This window comes from Lonchura striata, chromosome 15, assembly GCF_050655825.1.
Source record: "Lonchura striata isolate lonStrDom1 chromosome 15, ASM5065582v1, whole genome shotgun sequence".
NCBI lineage: Eukaryota > Metazoa > Chordata > Aves > Passeriformes > Estrildidae > Lonchura > Lonchura striata.
The window spans coordinates 13,696,736-13,714,452 of NC_140717.1; the positions used below are offsets into that span (position 1 = coordinate 13,696,736).

At 43.1% G+C, this 17,717-nt stretch overlaps 1 protein-coding gene across 1 annotated transcript in view; it reads right to left on the minus strand.

Moving 5' to 3' along the window:
- The window catches only part of MLXIP (MLX interacting protein), a 41,639-nt gene that overhangs the window by 11,652 nt on the left and 12,270 nt on the right, over nucleotides 1-17,717 (minus strand). The window contains exons 2-9 of the mRNA XM_021544576.4: nucleotides 7,369-7,475; nucleotides 7,000-7,085; nucleotides 5,674-5,763; nucleotides 5,354-5,395; nucleotides 4,115-4,286; nucleotides 3,178-3,267; nucleotides 2,501-2,592; nucleotides 1,713-2,403 (exon numbers count right to left, since the gene is read on the minus strand). Of these exons, the coding sequence (XP_021400251.3) occupies nucleotides 1,713-2,403; nucleotides 2,501-2,592; nucleotides 3,178-3,267; nucleotides 4,115-4,286; nucleotides 5,354-5,395; nucleotides 5,674-5,763; nucleotides 7,000-7,085; nucleotides 7,369-7,475 (1,370 nt within the window). The remainder of the gene's footprint in view (nucleotides 1-1,712; nucleotides 2,404-2,500; nucleotides 2,593-3,177; nucleotides 3,268-4,114; nucleotides 4,287-5,353; nucleotides 5,396-5,673; nucleotides 5,764-6,999; nucleotides 7,086-7,368; nucleotides 7,476-17,717) is intronic.

Here is a 17,717-nt window from a genome sequence, read left to right on the forward strand (position 1 = left end):
CTGTCTGGAGGAGAGCTCTGTCACTGACACAAGGAGTTCATTCTTTGAGCATTCCCACATCAAAAGCTGGAATCACAACCTTTCCACTGCTCACTGATGTTCAGCTAGACTTATGACATCTCTATTGATCTCAAAAGCCTACTCTTGCCAGAGCATTAATGCTGCTGCATGGGGTTGGCCTTTGTGACTTCCACATTAGGGGACATGCAGCAACCAGCTACAATATTTAGAAGTCACTTTACATGATTCCTGTTTCTGTCCTACATATGCATCTTTTGCCAGACTTGGCACATTTACCATGAAGTGGTGATGGCAGTGAAGTTTTGCACCTGATGAGACAATCTGTACAGATTTTTGGGTCCTTATACCACACAGCAGTTTTAACACAAGATATGTAATTTGCTTCACAGTCAGATTATTTGTTTGCCCTGGACACAAATGACAGGCATAAATGCCTCAGTTACAAGTACTGATGTTTATTCTGTTTCCAAAAATAAAGCTCTAGTATTTATATAAATTCTTGGATTTGTCCCCTGAGCTTGATGTCCCAGTAGTTTAAGAACACGGTGATACCCAAATACATGCCATTAATCTAGATGAGAAACAAAGCCACTAGTTGTGATGATCTAGAAGTAAATGGTGGAACACTGGGAAAGTAATATATGGGGTGAGGAACAACACCACAGGAAGCCCTGAGAAAAGCAAGAGCACAGGCTTTCTGAAAATGAGTTGCCTACAACCTTTACTAGGTGAGAAATGCATGTCTCAACTGCTGAAGGTACATGGAATGTTGGTTTACAACACATGTAGATAGGAACACTGCCATTAACACCCTTATGCTATTAATCATGGGCCAAATTGATTCCAGTGACATCCTAGAATTCCATCTTGGGTCTGTTCTACTGAACAGTGATTTTTCTTTTTGGTGGGTAACCTCACTATCAGGCTCTGGCAGACACACCTACTCCCTAGTAAAGCCTGTTTAACATTACTCCTCCAGGCAGGCTTTTTTTTGAATTATTGTTGCACATTTCAAGTGGCTGAAGTCACTTGGCCCCCAGCCAGCACAAGTCTAAAAACAGACTGCAGTATTCCCAAGAAGAGCATTCTGCCTGTCCTACTCCAGCCTTGAGCTTTCCCACAAGAACCACCTCAAGCAAATTCTTGCTTTGTATCTTGTTATTCTCTGCCTTGTGCAGCACCAGTGGCTCCAAATCCCACCCAGTGTGGAAGTCCCAGGTGTTCCTACCCCAGCCTGATACTCACTCCTGACTTAAAGCATCTCAAGGGTCTCTAGACTGCTTGAGACAAAGATCTCCAGCTCCCTCAGGAGAATCTCCTCCTCCACTTGTGGCTGAGTGCTCTGAGGGGCTGTTAATCACAACAGCATCACACCTAAATCCAGAGCTTCTATAGGGCAGGAGCACAGAGCTGGTGCAGCTACACAGCCCAACACAGATGATACAAAAAGAGACCCCCTTTTGCAGGTCAGCTTTTCACACTCAACTAAACTGCTTCCAATCCTTGCAGCAGTCCAGAGCATCCCACTGAACAGTGCAGCCACTGCATTCAGCCAGTGCATTCTAGGGTTCCGTGGACACACTCAGAAGCTCTATTTTAATTCATTATGTAAAGCAAGAAAAGCAAGAAGGTCTTTTCCTCCTGCTAGTCCCACTCAGAAAACAAAACCATCCTCCCACAGTGCTCCTCACCTGGGGTGATGAAGGCATTCTTTACCACTAAGGACACTGTTTCAAGCTTCGGAGCAGGCACTATTTTTTGTGACTGTTTGGGTCTCGTCCCAGCACTGGCCAGAGGAACAGGTTTGGGGAGTGCAAACGTCAGCTGGGACTGCAGCTGGGGCCGGGGCTGCCCCTGCACAACAGCAGTCTGGAAGGCCAGGTTACAAGGCACTCCTGCCCCTGGCTGCTGCGTGGCCAGCACCAGGCTCTGGCTCTGGCTCTGGCTGAAGGTGGTGGCAGGGGCGTTGTGGGTCAGCGTGGCAGAAGCCGTGTGGGTGATGACCGAGGATTCGCAGAGGCCGAACTTGGGGGTTTCCGGAGCAGCGAAGGCGGCGGGCGCGGGGCTCAGGCTGGAGCTGAGCGGCACCGCGGGCAGCGGGGGCTGCTGCTGGGCACCCGTGGGCTGCTGCTGGGCACCCGTGGGCTGCAGCAGCGGCAGGGGCGATTGGAACACGGACATGAAAGTTTGTGGCCCGCTGAGAGACGAGTCAGGAGGGTAGTCTGCAGGCTGGATGAAAGATCCCCCACTTCTAATGCTGGAACACTGGTCAGCAACGACGTCAGGAATGACAGGAGCAGGTACTGAGGAAGGAATCAGTCCATCATTGATGTTCCCTGCTGGAAGCGTGCTGGGCAACGAACCCGCTGGCAGGCCAGGAGACTGAGAGACAAGGAAAGGTCACTGATTCAGACATGTCTGAACTCCTCCTGAGAGGACATGGCTCATGTCAGAGCCCTCTGTTTGAAACCTCTCTTACCTGGGAAGAGTGGCTGCTGCTGTCTGTGGTAGCTGAGCTGACAGCAGACACAGAAGGGAAATAATTACTGGAGCGACTGGGCGTGAATAATTCTGAAATATTAAAAGCCACCTATTAATTCTCTACTTTTCATACTTAAGATACAGCATTGCTAGATCCTAAAATTCACAGGAATATCAGTAAAATTTAGCAAATAATGAAACCATGAGCTTTTTCCTTCATACAACTGCTGTTGACTAAGTAGTGAATTGCTGTCTCCCAGAGGAACTGATCTCTTTGGGGCTGACTCCTTCAACTTTCATGCAAACTGGGACAATGCAAAAATCAGTCCTGTTAAAGGTTCATCTACACAAAGAGAGCCTGATCCTCAGTGAGTCCCACAAAGTACAGTTATCTGATGCAGACTGCTTGCAGAGCCAGCAAACAGATATGACTCTCTTTACTTCCATGAAGATCCATAACCATCAAAGTTGTCAGCAGTAGTTTAATGTTATATGGAATTCTTGACAGTGCCATAAAACATTCAAAGACAAACAGAATGTTAAATGTCTTCATCGCTAAGAAGTGTGAAATGGGGAAACCTTAGATGTTTGTAACACTTCAACGTTTTTTTAAAACCTAGTTCATAAATCACTGCAATATTTAAGAAATTAATGAACTCTATATATGATTCTTACCCTGAAAAGGCTCGAAAGTGTCCATAAAATCAAAATTTGGCTGGAGAGGAATAAGCCCTGGTTGAATCATGTCAGCATTTCCTAAGTGTCCTGCAAAATTCAAGAGACAGATTAGATTAGCTTCCCATTACTCACAAAATAACAGCAGCAGGAATAAAACATTCCACAGCCAGGCTTGGCCAAGATGTTACAGAAAAATTGCTGCTGAAAGGAACTGAGCATCTGCTTCTCTTCAGAGCTACAGCACAGTCCCAATATCAAAGCCATTGGGGAATGAAACTTTCAATTACTAAAATGGAAGAAGTGAAACCTGAAGGCTCTAATTGACACAACCTTGCTGGGAAGCACAGTCTGACCCACCACAGCTCACAACAGAGTATTTTAAAGTAAACCATCACCCATTTCATTTGCCTTGAGTACAATCCATGTAAACCATGGCTGCTCTGGAGTTGCTCAGACATCCATGCAGCAAGAATGGTGAACAGTGGATATGTGCTTCCCATCAGAGCCTCTAGACAGAGTTGAACAGCTCTTGGGATTGTTTGTACAGATGAAACCTGCACTGGTTCTACAGGACAAAGCCAAACAAAAATACACAGGCACTCCCTTAAAAATACACACAAGTATGCTTTCAGATAAATCACAATGCCTTCATCACTGATAAAGTAAATACTGCTCATTACAGATTTATTCAGAGCAACATTACGGGGAAAAGTTGGGAGAAGCGCATAAGAAGCTAAGACAGAAATTAAATTTGGATCATTAATTGGGATTCTATAAGCTACAGAACCATAAGACAGCTACATTCCCTGACCTGTTTTCATCTGTATCAGCAATATAAGATAGATTTCTTTGGCAAGATTACAAGAGCACCAAAGCAACAAACCAGAGTTTTTGTAGGGGTTCTCACTGCAACATAACTACAGCCAACAAATACCTATGTCCCTGGAATTTGGCCAGGAAACCAGCTGATGTGAGGAGAGCGTGGAGAACAGGGTGTCAGTGAACTCGGACATGAGCATGTCTGCATCCAAGAGGCTGTCTTCCTCCATGGGGACAGGGGTTTCTCTGCCATACCTTCTTTTTTGCCCGAGAACCACATCATCATCCTGTCAAAGGAAAGGAAGAGAGGTCAGGCTGCCTAGCAATGCCAAAGCAGTCTGGTGCATAGCTATAAAAGCAGCCCTCATTTTCCACATTTTTAAAGAAAGAACCTCTCTTTGAAGGGACATCAAATGGACTGAAACATTTCAATGGTGCTTCTGATACATCAGCAACTTCAGCTCACTGAAATACCACAATGCTCTGGGAAAGGTTTTTGCCCAAAACTCAGACAGTGACTAGAAGGATGTAAGACAAATAATAACACTTCCTTGTTTAATTGATTACACAAGTATTTTTGCATTCAGTTTAACAATCCCTTGGTTTGAATAAAGATTAAAAATAATAATACAACTAGCAAGAATGCAAAAAACAACTCTTGTCTTGTGAGATGTATCTGAAACTCTGAGTCACAGTGAAGTGTAATTGTACTCCGAGTTTGCACAAGACACCTTTTGCCCATGAAAAATACAACACAGTGTGACTTGGCTTACCCATCCCTCACTACAGGCTGAGTTAAACTGCACTGCCTTGCAAAAACAACAGAACAGTGCTTCTGATCATTGGTTTATATACCCAAAATAGGTTTGACAGTTTAAGGGGACATACTAAATGGTGATACCACTGTTCCTTTAACCATTCTGTCCTTTTATAGGATCATGGCATATTATCTGCCTGAGCTGTGGGCACAGCAGGAAGATCTGCAAAACACAGCTCCCACATCTTCACAGATCCAGTTACACAAGCAAAGCAGCAGTGCCAGTTACAACTCAGTAACAAGATGAAACCATGTGCCATCCCTCAAAGAGATCGATCTCTCTGGGCATGCAATGCTGATTCCCATTTCTTCTGCCACAGCATTTTACATTCAACGTCTCCTCCATCCAATTCAAGCTACAAATCTCACATTGCTCTCTGAGGCACAGAACATTAAGGTGTCTAACCTTAATTAAAGCTTAAGCAAGATGCTTGTATTTAGATTTTAATCAAAGCAAGCTACTGCACGTTACAGCTTTGTTATCTACTGTGGGTTCTACAAGCATAAATGTTGCCACTTCTCAGAGGTGTTACCTACCCTGACCAAACTTGAAAGATCTTCATCTTTGTGTTTCTGTAACTGCAAAAGGAGAACACAAAAGATAGTGAAGTCAGAATAGGCTCTATGTGCCAGAGGAAGACCTGATTTTGCAAAACTTTTAAGACCCAATCATGCACAATCAGTCCTAGCACAATAATTTTTAGTTAAGTGGAACTAATCAGATGAGCATGTCTGTACCAGCTTATCATCTGTTTTAAGTATTCTTGCATGCCAGAAAAAGTGATAGAAAAACTCAAAAAGCAACAACATACTGAGCAAGCTCAAGCAAACTACTTTCACTATGTAAACCAACAGACCCTTTTCTTGAAGTATGTTCTCCACTTGTGGTATTCCCTAATGACTATTTCAATTCTTCGTTTCCAGTATTTCCCTTCTGTTGCAATGGCCTGAGAACACAAACACATACCATGAATTACACAGAATCACATAAGGGCTGAATATTCAATACATTTCCAAGCAAATATTCAGGCATAAAAAATGCAAAAGAAAGCATGCTAATTCTCTTTGAGCTCATGTATCAGCAGCCCACACTGTCCCAGAGTTCAGCTATCACAGAGCAAATCTGACAGTACTAACTTCATTTTTCCCACAAAAACCAAACACGAGGTGACATGTGACTGCATTGTCAGCATCTCCCACAGCAGCTCAACCATAACCAAGAGTTAAGAAATGGCAAAAAAAACCCCCTTTAAAATTAATTTACTGAAATATAATGTATAAAGCATACAATATCCTGTGAATTTCACAAGGTCACATGCAGACACACATAAGCAAAAGCTGCTACGAATGACACAAAGCAATAAAATTCCGATGTCCAGCTCAGGGGGGACCTTGCAGGCCACACACTGATGGCAACAAAAGGATCACATGATATGGGTCTTCAATGTATCACAGAAAGCAGTGTGTAAGTTGGGGAGAGCAGACTAATGAGAGCCTTAACTTTGTGTTTGAGGGTCACTTTCAACACAAACATCAACACTGTTCTTTCAAAAACCTGAGACAGTTCCACAAACTCATCTGGAACTCCTCTGAGTTATAAATTACTCTAGAGTTATGCAGTATAGAGAGAGCCACATATTGCCACATCAAGGGCCTCACTGGTTTTCTGCAAGGAGCCAGAGGGCAGATGTTAGTTTTCATTTATGTTTACAGGAGCACAAAAATGAAAGAACACAAACTCATATTTAATCTGTCTGTGAAACTACCTCGACAGAAAGAAAGAAATTGCTTATTCTCTTGAAACCACATCTCTCCAATTACATAAAATACAGAAAACTCTCCCAGGGTCACTTAGACTCAATCCTGAAAACAGTCATCACTCTGACTTCCCACCGACTCCCAGTCAGAAGACAGCAGTGGCTGTCAAAACCTTAACTATTCAAATAGCACTTCTATGACTTATGATTCATTAAACTACAATATTAACGTAAGTTACACAGATAACAAATGTCCTGCTGGTTGCACCTTGATCATCCTAATGTGATGAACTCACAGAACCGGGTTCACTCTGCTTTTAATGGTTCCTTCTAAATAAAAACAGAGCACAGATTGGCTATTCTACTCTTGTTCCCAGCAGACCAGAAAATCCTGTTACAAACTTCAGAGCTCAGGGTTTCACACACCTCTGGCCGCCGGTGCTCGTCGACATCCACGGAGCCGTCCAGAGGGGTCACAAAGTGGCACACGGGGTTCTTGCGCTTCTCCAGGTCTGAAACAACAACAGAGCTGTCACTTCAGCGGCCAGGTGTGACAGGGAGCCTAGCCAGGATTCCCTCCCAGTGAACAACACCAAACAGGGAGATCTCGGGCTGTGCTTGGAGCACTCGGCACATCATCAGTGTGGCCACACCCAGGAAAGCCCTGATCCAACGGCATTGCCTCTGGAACATCAGACCTTGAGCAGATTCCCGAGATTTTCGCTCGACAATAATTTCAGTTCTCTGGTTCTCACCGGTGTCTCAGGGAAGACCCGCCCCCAGCACGGTACTTACACTGCATGTACCAGGCCCTCCAGATGGCGTTATTGAGACGGATTTTATCTCTCCACTGAAGCTTCAATCCCTTAAAATTTTTCCATTTTGGTGAAACCAACCTTCCGCTGCAACAAAACAGACACAAGTTATTCTGCTTTCAGTTTTTCTCTCTCCCTTCCTTTCAAGACAAAGCATCCCCCTAAACCAGCCAAACTGTTCACAGATGAAACAACAAGCCATGCTTGGCCACAGCTCACAAGGCTTCAAGTGTCCTCCTTAAGAACTAAAAACTGTCACAACTGGTCTCACCAACTTCAGCAGGAATGAAATTCATTTCACCCACACTTTACTCTTTGCCAATATCACACCTTTTCTAATCCCCACCTATGAGCTTCCACCAACTGTGATTGAGATTATTTAAAATTCAGAAACTTCTGCATGCTTGGTCAGATACGGTTCCATTCAATTTTCCAGGCTGGTAACAGTGGAAAGGAGGAATGAAATGCCAGTTCTGGCCTAAGAAAAAATATAACCCATCAATTCTACACTGCTTGTAATCAGAGCTGGGCACAAAGGAATACCAACAGGCTAGAAAGAGTAACTTTTCTCTGAGGAATGGCAAGGCTGGAAAAAGAAATGGTTTATGTATGAATGCTCCTGGGAGGCAGAAGGGAAATGAAAGTAAAAAGGAAGAAATAGCAGGGACTATAGTAAGCACTGTATAAACACAAACTACCCAGCCCTTAAAACACACCTTTATGAATCATTAATCCATACTACTGACAGGGCAGAGAAGTAGGAAATACTCATAACACAGTAAATTCTAAACCAGAGATTAAAGTATAGGAACTGTGCCTATCCCAGGTTCTCTCTCGTTTTGGGGGGGTTTAGCCCCACATCTTGCTAGTTTATGTCTCCTATGCTGTTTGTGCAACTTTGCTACGAGGGAATTGGACCAGCAATACCAACTGCAACCCACACAAGAAGGAAAGAAACAGGTTCACCTTGACACACTACGAGCATCAGGTCAAGTGGTGCTGGGCATGAAGGAATGGCAGGAGCAATGTCACCTACAAACACTGTGCCCTCAGAGAGATCCCCTGAGCGTGTGGTCAGTCAGGAATGGCCTCTGCCATGACCTGCAGTGGCAATGGCAGCAAAAAAACCAGCACAGACAGTGCCCTGGCACAGGCCATTTGCCTCACACATTCAGTACAAATGAACTCAGAGGGGAATTATTTCTCCTTAAAAGCTCATTTCACATTAGTTTTTAAAACAGCTGTGGAAATAGGAAATACATCCTACAGAAGTGCAAGGCACTTCCCTTGGCTCACCAAAGCCCATGCATAGAGCCTGAGGGTGGAGAACTGATAATTCCCAGTTTCCTATTTGGTCTGGAAAACCTCCCAACAGCAGCTCTTTTTTAAAGAAATCTTTTAATAAAACTTGCAAGACTAAAAACAAGTGAAAAGTCCTCAGCTTTAACAAAAGCAACCAGAATGCCAGAGCTGCCAATAACAGGATATTAAACTAACATTTTTTCACATATTTGGCTCACCATTTCTTTCCTCCCTTGCTGACACCACAACTGCTCTCACACTCAGGTAGTCCCACAACTATGACAGTAACAGAGCAGCAAATGCCAGGCTTCAGCCAAAAGACAGGTAAAGAAAACCAGCTCTGCTCTTTCAATTTTACTACTATATAAAACGTCAGTTGTGGCAACAGGTTGTAGCAATGCACTGGTAGATGAGTTGTTGCCTGATTTTTCTTTCCCCTCCTTGTCTTCTTTAAAAATAAACTGTAATGTTCTTGTATGCACAAGGAAGCAGATGCAGAGACCAGGTAGGAACTGCACTCAAAGGGTAATTCCCAGCAGTAAGAGAACAAGCAAGTGACCAAGTTGTGAGCCCTGTCCATGCCCAGCTGCCCCTTTGGAGGTTAGGCTGGACACTGGACCATGCTACAAGGCTCTGCTGCAGCCTCTGGAACACTGGTGCTTGACTTAAAAAAAAAAAGTGTACCCAAAATAGAACATGAGCACCCCCAAGACAAGCAGATTTGCTGGAGCAAGCAACTTCACTGACTGGGAGTGAGAGCAAACTATGACAACTATTGGCAAGAAATAAAAAAATCATTGTTAATGTGCTTTTGCTGTCACTGGGCTTTAAGACACTCAGCGCCATCTGTATGGTCACAGATATTTAGGAAATCCTTCTGGATTATTTATTTTCAGTAGTGCATCTATACTCTACTCTTTGAAATATATCTCCCAAGACTCCACTTCTAAATTTCAAGACTTTTAGATAATGGAAAGATCTCCAGCTAGTTCATCTCACTGTTACCCAGCCCATGTGTCAGGGCAGAGAGTGGATTTCCACCAATTTAATATTTCTCCCATCACTGCAAACAACCCAACACCATTGGTGTTCACTGCACAGCCAGCTCTGCCTCGGAACCACTGCACACTTTGTCTTCCAAACCCAGACTAAATCACACCTTTTCCTGTTTCTCATCTCTACATTAACAGTCTGGAGACAGGAGATTAACGTGCTGATGCATCACCAGCACTGACAAAGTGCCCACATGCCTTTGACTAAGAAATCTGTCAACTTAATGTTCATCTCTTCACAGCTCTGTGTGACTCGACAGTTTGCCAAAGCAACAAAACTCTAATAATCTGCACTCAGAATAACAAGAGCAAATGCTTTTCTATAAAAAGACTAAAAGGAACTGCAATCGAGTCTGGTACGCTCCTTGCATCTTCAAAGAGCTAATTAAAACTGGAATTAAAACACAAATAGTTTAAAATATTTTCAATTACATTCTTAGAAAATACTAAACAAGACTAGTACATCAAAAGAAGGAAGTGATTAAGAACCTATTCTTAAAATAATTATTATTTTTAGTTCCCATGGGAGCAAAACACAAGTCCAGCTCGAGGTCATAAGTGAAATGACTTCAGCCTCAGTGGAGAGCAATCAGCATGAAGCTGACAACAATATTTAGACACTACTCCAAATTCCAAAGTCAATGTAAAGTCAATTACTTTGAACAGCACTGTGACTTGAGAGCAGCTGCCTAACTGAAAGCAGTCTTCAGATTTTAAATCAGCAAAACAACAAGGAAAAAACCCAAACAGCTGGAGAGACCATCTGGCTGCTGCTCCTGCCAGTTCTGTACGATCACGCCAACTCCTACAGCAAATGTGGAGCAACTTCCCAACAGGTGGATGCTCACCATGTACCTGCAGCACAACCCAAGAGCACCCCTGTGGGCCTGGCCCCCTGGCCAACAGCTGCTCCCAGCAAGAGGAGCAGGAGAACATCCCAAGGGAGACCTGAACCCAACAGTGCCAGCCAGGACAGCTGCCCCCACAGCTTGTGGCAACGCTGGTGCTGCACACAGGGTGCCCAAGCTGAGCAGCACAGGGAGCCAAGGTTCTGGGTGCATCCTGCAAGGAATGCTGCTGCCAGCAGCTCAGCTCATGTACGTGATGCTGGAAGAATAGGTGACTTTCATATTCTCTTCACTATCACACACAGATCAAATCAAAGCAGCTGAAAACCCATCTGATGGGTGACTTGCAATGCATTCCAGCAGCTCAGCTCAGTCTCCCATGTAGAAATCTCCACCTCCCGAGTCCAAATGTCCTCATCAAGGGATTTGATCAACAGCAAACCAGCCAAAAGAGCTCCAGCTCAACAGCCAACAGAGCTGGAAATGCCCTTGGACGCTGTCACAGGAGAGGCTGCAGGCACCCAAGGCTGCCACTTCCACCAGTGAGTCCCGGATACAGCAAGAGAGGCTGCAGTCCATTGCCAAGGTTTTCTACATGCATTTTCCCAGCTCAGGAACTACACCTCAGGCAACTGAGATCCAAGCAGGCAGACAGATAACAGGGCACTGATCTCTCACAACTCTCCATTTCTAAAACTCCAGTGAAAGCAGCTGTGTTTTAAAACAATTAGAAACCTTCAAACATCACAAAATTTGCAGCAAAGTACAAGAAACAGATATCCACTGTGTCTGTGAGTGTGACCTGATTCCCTTCAACACCTTTGATTTCTAAATTTTTCTTCAATCAACTGAAATGTAATTAGGGAGCAGGTTTGTATTCTAACAGTACCCTGAAGAGTATCCATTTACAAGCAAAGTTTTGCCTCTGAGAACCTCATTGTTTTGTTCCAGGTTAATAACACTTCGTTAATGATCTCACAGGGCATTTTAGTGATGCTTTGGACTCGGTACAGATAAGGCAAAGGCGTGACCCTCTTTCTTAACAGATACACATGAGATGCCATTCACTGTTGCAAAATTTAAACCAGTAGTAGCCCTCCCTAGCACTGAAACAACATTCAATTAATGAACTCAATGCAAAACTCCTTCCAACATCTGTAGAAGCAAGATCGAGCTTTGAGATGAGGTGACTCACAACAGAAGAATCCCCTGTTCTCCTCCCTTAATCAGAGGATTTTACTATGGACTGCAGTCAGCATAAAACCACAACACAAGCACCCTCTGGATTTGGGCAGAAAGGGACATTTATCTGCATGCAAACCCAGAAGAAATTTAGGGGTTTTTCATTACTTACTAGCATCAAGAAACGCCAGCATTTTTTGAAACTGGTTTCTACAAAGAGCACTGAAGGGGCAGAGAAGCAGACTTTAAAACATTAACATAAATTCCATATATCCTCGCTTAACAGGTAGTTTGAATACATGTCAATTAAATAGAAACTATATGGTACAGCATGGTAGAGCTTATGGGTTTTACACAGCTGAAATGCTTTATTTAGCTGTTTCTGATTCAACTTGCAGTTCCCGATTTTTTTATCTCCCTCAGAAATGCTCACAACAGTACCACAGCCTTATGTTTGAATCCTTTTCTAACAGCAGGCAATAGGGAAGACTTTGCTGTAAACATCAGCCTGAGAAATCCCCTTTTCCTGTTCAGAAAAATGTAAGTTCATTCTCCACACCATGACGTGTAAAAGTCGCTGAGCAGGAATTGCAGCTGGGAAGCAATCTTAGGGTTGTAGTGAACTAAATGCTGCATCAAGTAAGAAGTTTTTCAAATACACTCTGAAAACAGAATACAGGATCTCCTGCTTAAAATAAAGAGTGAATTACATGCCCGTGGCTACAAAGTGTGTGAGTGACACAGTAGAAGTAGGACATAGATTTTTTTCTTTTTTTTTTTTTTATGTACTACTGTGCTTTGCACATAAACCCCCCATTTCCACCCTCTCATATTACACTTTTTTGATATGCAGAGACAAGGAAAATCTTTGGCTACATTTGGATCCCTAGCTCAGGAGGTGTTATTTTTTCTCTTCTCCTCAGAGAGCACCTGGCCAAGATCTGTGGTACATGGAATTTAAACACAAAGCTCCAAGCACTGTGGTTGAAATTCCACAGGCCTGTCCTACTGCCCAAATATGTATTCCCAGCAAGCCCAGCAGATAGGCTGGTAAACCATGTTCCTTCTTTTCAGACACTTGTCCAACAGTGGTTCACTTTTATGCAGAATTGGAATAGCAAGAAAAGAAAAAAGGCTTCTTAAGTACTGTCACTAATATGTCAGCCAAAAGCAGCTACTGCATGTCTGCAGGAATCACTTTTACAGATCACAGGAGTCAAATGTACTATGGTTGTAAACAAATTATTTTGTATTCAAATCTGAATTTTGTCAATTCACTTTATGGGAACAAGTTACAGAAATGCCCTGTGTTTTCCTGTTTAGGTAATGGATTCCCCCTGCCCTTGTACTAAAACAACTTTATTTTGCCTTACTAGCTCCAGCCTAACAACCCACTTCCTCTGTGCCTCCCCTCAGTTCCTTCCTGTACACGATCATGCAATTTTTTGAGGTAGAGTAAGAATTTTATTTTATTACAGGTAATGGCAATGAGGCTCTTAATTTAAGTAGAGGACAAATTTCAGACTTGATACTACAGTAGCTAAATAGATTAGCTTTTTCAGCCACACAGAAAAGGAACTTTCTGGCTTCTCCCCAGCATTTTTTTTTCAAAGGCGTGGTTTTAATTTGTTTTGTCATCTCCAATCTGTTTTGTTGGGGAGTTGGGCCTGTCAGCTCAGCTCTCCAAGAGCCAAAACTAACAGTATTTCCCCAAACAAAGGTTCATTCAGAGAATCAGATTATATGCATTGCGTGTTGGAGCAAAGGGGCAGGCAACAGAAACCAAAACATTTCTATTCTACAGGGCGTAAACGTGTGTAGGACTGGCGAGGAGACCACATCTCCTCACCAGTGAGAAGTTTTAGCATCTCACAATTCCTACCTACAAAATTAATCCCAGCAGCAGCCTGAGGGTACTAATCCCAGAGACAGCTCATTTTAAGAGCCAGATTTAGGGCAGGTCATTTTCTTTGTTACCTGGTTCATCTTCCTTCCCTGAAATCCTCCTGCAGCAGCAGGCTCAGGGCTGTGGAGGGATGTTCTATTGCCCACAGATCACAAAGTACAGCAGGGAGCTTTGTGCTGAACTTAAATCAAACACTTTAATGCAATGAGAATGTCCCCTCACTGTTTGATTCATCACCTTTTAAAAATAATACTTCCATCCTGAAGACAGAGATACTGGACCAGACAAATATTTTTCCTCTGCCATGAGCATTATCTATTAAGAACTGTTAGAAAAATAAAAAGAACAAATTTAGCCACTGGCAAACTGGAATTGCAACACCAGCCAAGAAACATGTTATCTCGACTGGTTTCAGGAAGGCAGGCTCAGGTATGCACCTCCTGAAATGGAACAGGAAAGTAAAAGGTCAGCTGTATGCCTGAAGCAAATACTCCTGCCCCAACAAATCCACAAGAAACGCTGATTTATTTATATTATAAATTCAATGCTATTTTAAGCTTGGACGTTTAATGTAATTTGCATAAATGAAAGTTTGCAGTGCCTGGGCTCTTGCTCTGACAACCTGGTCTATGCTGGACTCAGGAATGACCAGGCAGGTGTTGTGTAAAGGCAGCCTCCTCAGGGACAGCTGAAAAACTCACATTTTGGGAGCATTATCACACCTACCCTACATTTTTCATGCCACAGTGTAAACTAGAGGAAGGAGTCTCTTGCTGCAGTTTTAGTCCAGCACAACATGGCCAGTGTGCAGGGGGAGGCTGCAGGCAGCTGGGAAGGACCACTGAGAAATGCCTTCACCAGATGCAAGTTTCATGCAGGTTATGAAAGGGTGAAAAGAGCACTGGGCAAACATAAAAAACAGTACAAATATCAAGGAGACTTCAAGGCTATGGTGTCCTTCGGACAGTGGCTATTTAAAGACTCAAAATATTTAGACAGTTTCTCATTTCCAGTCAGAAAACAAAAGGTATTTCTAGAAATGTTCCTTCTTTTCAGACACTTGTCCAGCAGTGGTTCACTTTTATACAGAATTGGAATAGCAAGAAAAAAAAAAAAAGCTTCTTAAGTACTGTCACTAATATGTCAGCCAAAAGGCTGAGAAAATGGGCCTTAACATCACATCTGTCACTGCTGACACTCCCCAAACCTCTCCCTGATCCTTGCTGTCTTTAACTTTGTAACTTTATAAATATTACCACTTTATAAAAGGCCACACACTTCCACTGTCAAAAATCAGGACCTTCTTAAAAAACTACCAGAAACCCCATCATGGAAAAAGAAGCTGACACAGTGCTCTGAGATCCAGGTTCAGAGGCAAATCCCACCCCTTTCACTGCCCAACTCTGAAATGCCAGGATGGAGAGCAGCTGCCCATGGGCACAAAGTGTGTCAGTGGCAAAGCAAGGACAGAACACCAGCCAAGCATATCCCAGCCACACACCCCACACTAGAAATGCTACCAGCAAGGGTAAGCTTTAGCAAGGATTAGATTTACATTTTTCACATCAGATCAGTATATTTCATTTTCCTTTTTTTCCCATACATTTTGTTTTCCTTCTTTTTGCATGGTGGAAATAAGTGTAAGTTTTTAGAGTTGCTTCAATAAAAAGGGAAGCGATCCTACTTACTTCAGTATCTTGAAATTTTCCACTTCTTCCAAAGACTTGATTTCTACCACTGGCTTTTCACCAACCTTCTCAAAATCACAATATTCACTACAAAGAGCTGTTTCCCGTTACAGATTATCAGGAACTGATAGGGTTTTGCAGTACACCTCAATTTTCATTTAAAAGTATGGCTGTTGGTGAGGGACCCTCTTGTGTATGGGGAACTATAAACGTGTCAGAATCTTTTTGAACATTAAGGTCCCAGCCTAGATTAATGAACTGATCAAGATGTAATAATCTGGGACTTAAAAGATTTTTCACACCCAGAGTTTCTGAAAAACCCAAACAAACCCTATCACCATAGCAGATCAGCCCAGCTCTGTGAGCAGCACACATACCACGGGAGCCCAGAGCTGTTTACCAGGCTCAGGAAACCCGAAACCAGCACTTCTGCTGCAGAGGATACTGTAACATTCTCTGAACATTACATCCTATAAATACACTGCAAGACTTCAGGGATCTTATTCTGAAAGAGTCTTGCAGGTTTCCAGAAGCAGAGATGCTCTCCCAGCTCTCCCCTTGTGACACAAAGCTTTCATCCCAGCTGTCTGCAGCCAGCTCCCTGCAGCTTGAAAACCACCAGGCTGATTCCCAAATTCAGTTATTACAGACTCAAGACTGCAACAGCACACACAGCTTATTCAAAGTTTACATAAAAGCTGAACCAGAAACTACACAAGAGACAGAAGCAGGGTAAAGGCACCATTGTGTTACTACTGAAACTACTCAAAGATCAATCAAAATCCCACAGAAAGATGATGAAGGGAGGAAACTCCTTCCAGAACTCACACAGAACAGCCTGGAATGTGGAAAAAAAATCAAGTCTCTAAAAGGTCATGCACAACTCACAGGAAAAGTCTCCACGTAAACCTTTCTTGGATCTGTGTGCAAACAAGTGCTCTGGCAATGCTTCACCAAAACCAGCCCTTCAATTCATGGTGTGCACCCAATTGCCCTGTGCATGGTGGTGTCATGGGGGCAGTCACATCTCAAACACCACAGTAAAACTCCCCAGGACCCACCCACCCAAGGCCACAGTCCCAGGAAGGTTGAACATTTAGACAACACAGAGTAGAAAACAAACTTCCACCCGTGGGTCACAAGTCAAACTGGAGCTGTGAAGATCTGTTTCCTGCAATGCAGGGAAGGCTGTGAATTAATTCCTTAATTAAGTGGGACACAGGGCTGGCAGGGAAGCAGCTAATAATGCTCATGCCACATAATCCTCACCACACTTTTCCCAGATGGCTCCTGTTGCCTGTCTAGGATTGACAGGACAAGGGCAATGCCAGGTTCCCACACACAGATGGAGAGATCAACCCTGTCCTTGGTGGCTCCAGTCCTGCTGAATTGTTGCATCTATTACTTTATAATGATGATGGTTATGGTAACTATGCACAGCACAGGGCACTGATGAATGTTTCACAGCAGTTAACATCAGAAAGCAATATTTAACCTCCCTATATGTGGTGAGTTCAGAGGAAGACTTTGTTTTATTGCATGATATCGTTATAAAGTCATTCCTTTGCTCCCAGTTACCACCATGATTAAATATCAAGCAGCAACATGGTTCAGAAATTCTCACACCATTCACCTGTGCACCAGTTAAAAGACATGTCTGGACTGACTTTCAAATGGACTGAGATTGTTTATGTCCCAAAGGAAGTGGTGACTTGACCAGTAAAACATGTGACAGCATCAGCACTTTCACAAATCTTACTGCAAGCCAAACAACCAAGTCACTAAATGACCCTCATTCAAGTCTTCTTTGAACCATGTTTTTCCTATGTGCCAAAATCACAAAAAATCAGTCCCAACCTTCATTCTGTAGAGTCCTGTCCTGGGGACATGACAGTCCCTTAGGAAAGCTCATGTGAAAGGTAAAAAACACTTTTTATGTGTTTATTGCTATGGAGAGAAGCAACTTCTCAAAATTTCCTAGGATCTGTCTCCCTATTTCCAAAAGCCTGCTACATGCACCCAGCCTATAATCACCACATGCCAAGCTTAGACACCAAGCCTACTAATGTGCTAATAAAAACTGCTAATAAAAGTTTTAGTCTCCTTAAGCTCTGCTAAGATTTTTACTAGAGATTTGAGGGTTCTACTCGTACAACTGGATACTAAAAACAGATGGGATCCATGCTGAGTTCCTAAATAACAGACCAAAATTTTATTAGAAACAGTAATGAATTAGCTTTTATTGCAGAATTCTATGCATCTATTTGCAGAGCTAAGCTCTGCTCTTCAGTAACATTTGCTGATTTGATAAAGTAAGTAAGTGCAATCTTATCCCATGGCTTCCATTAAGG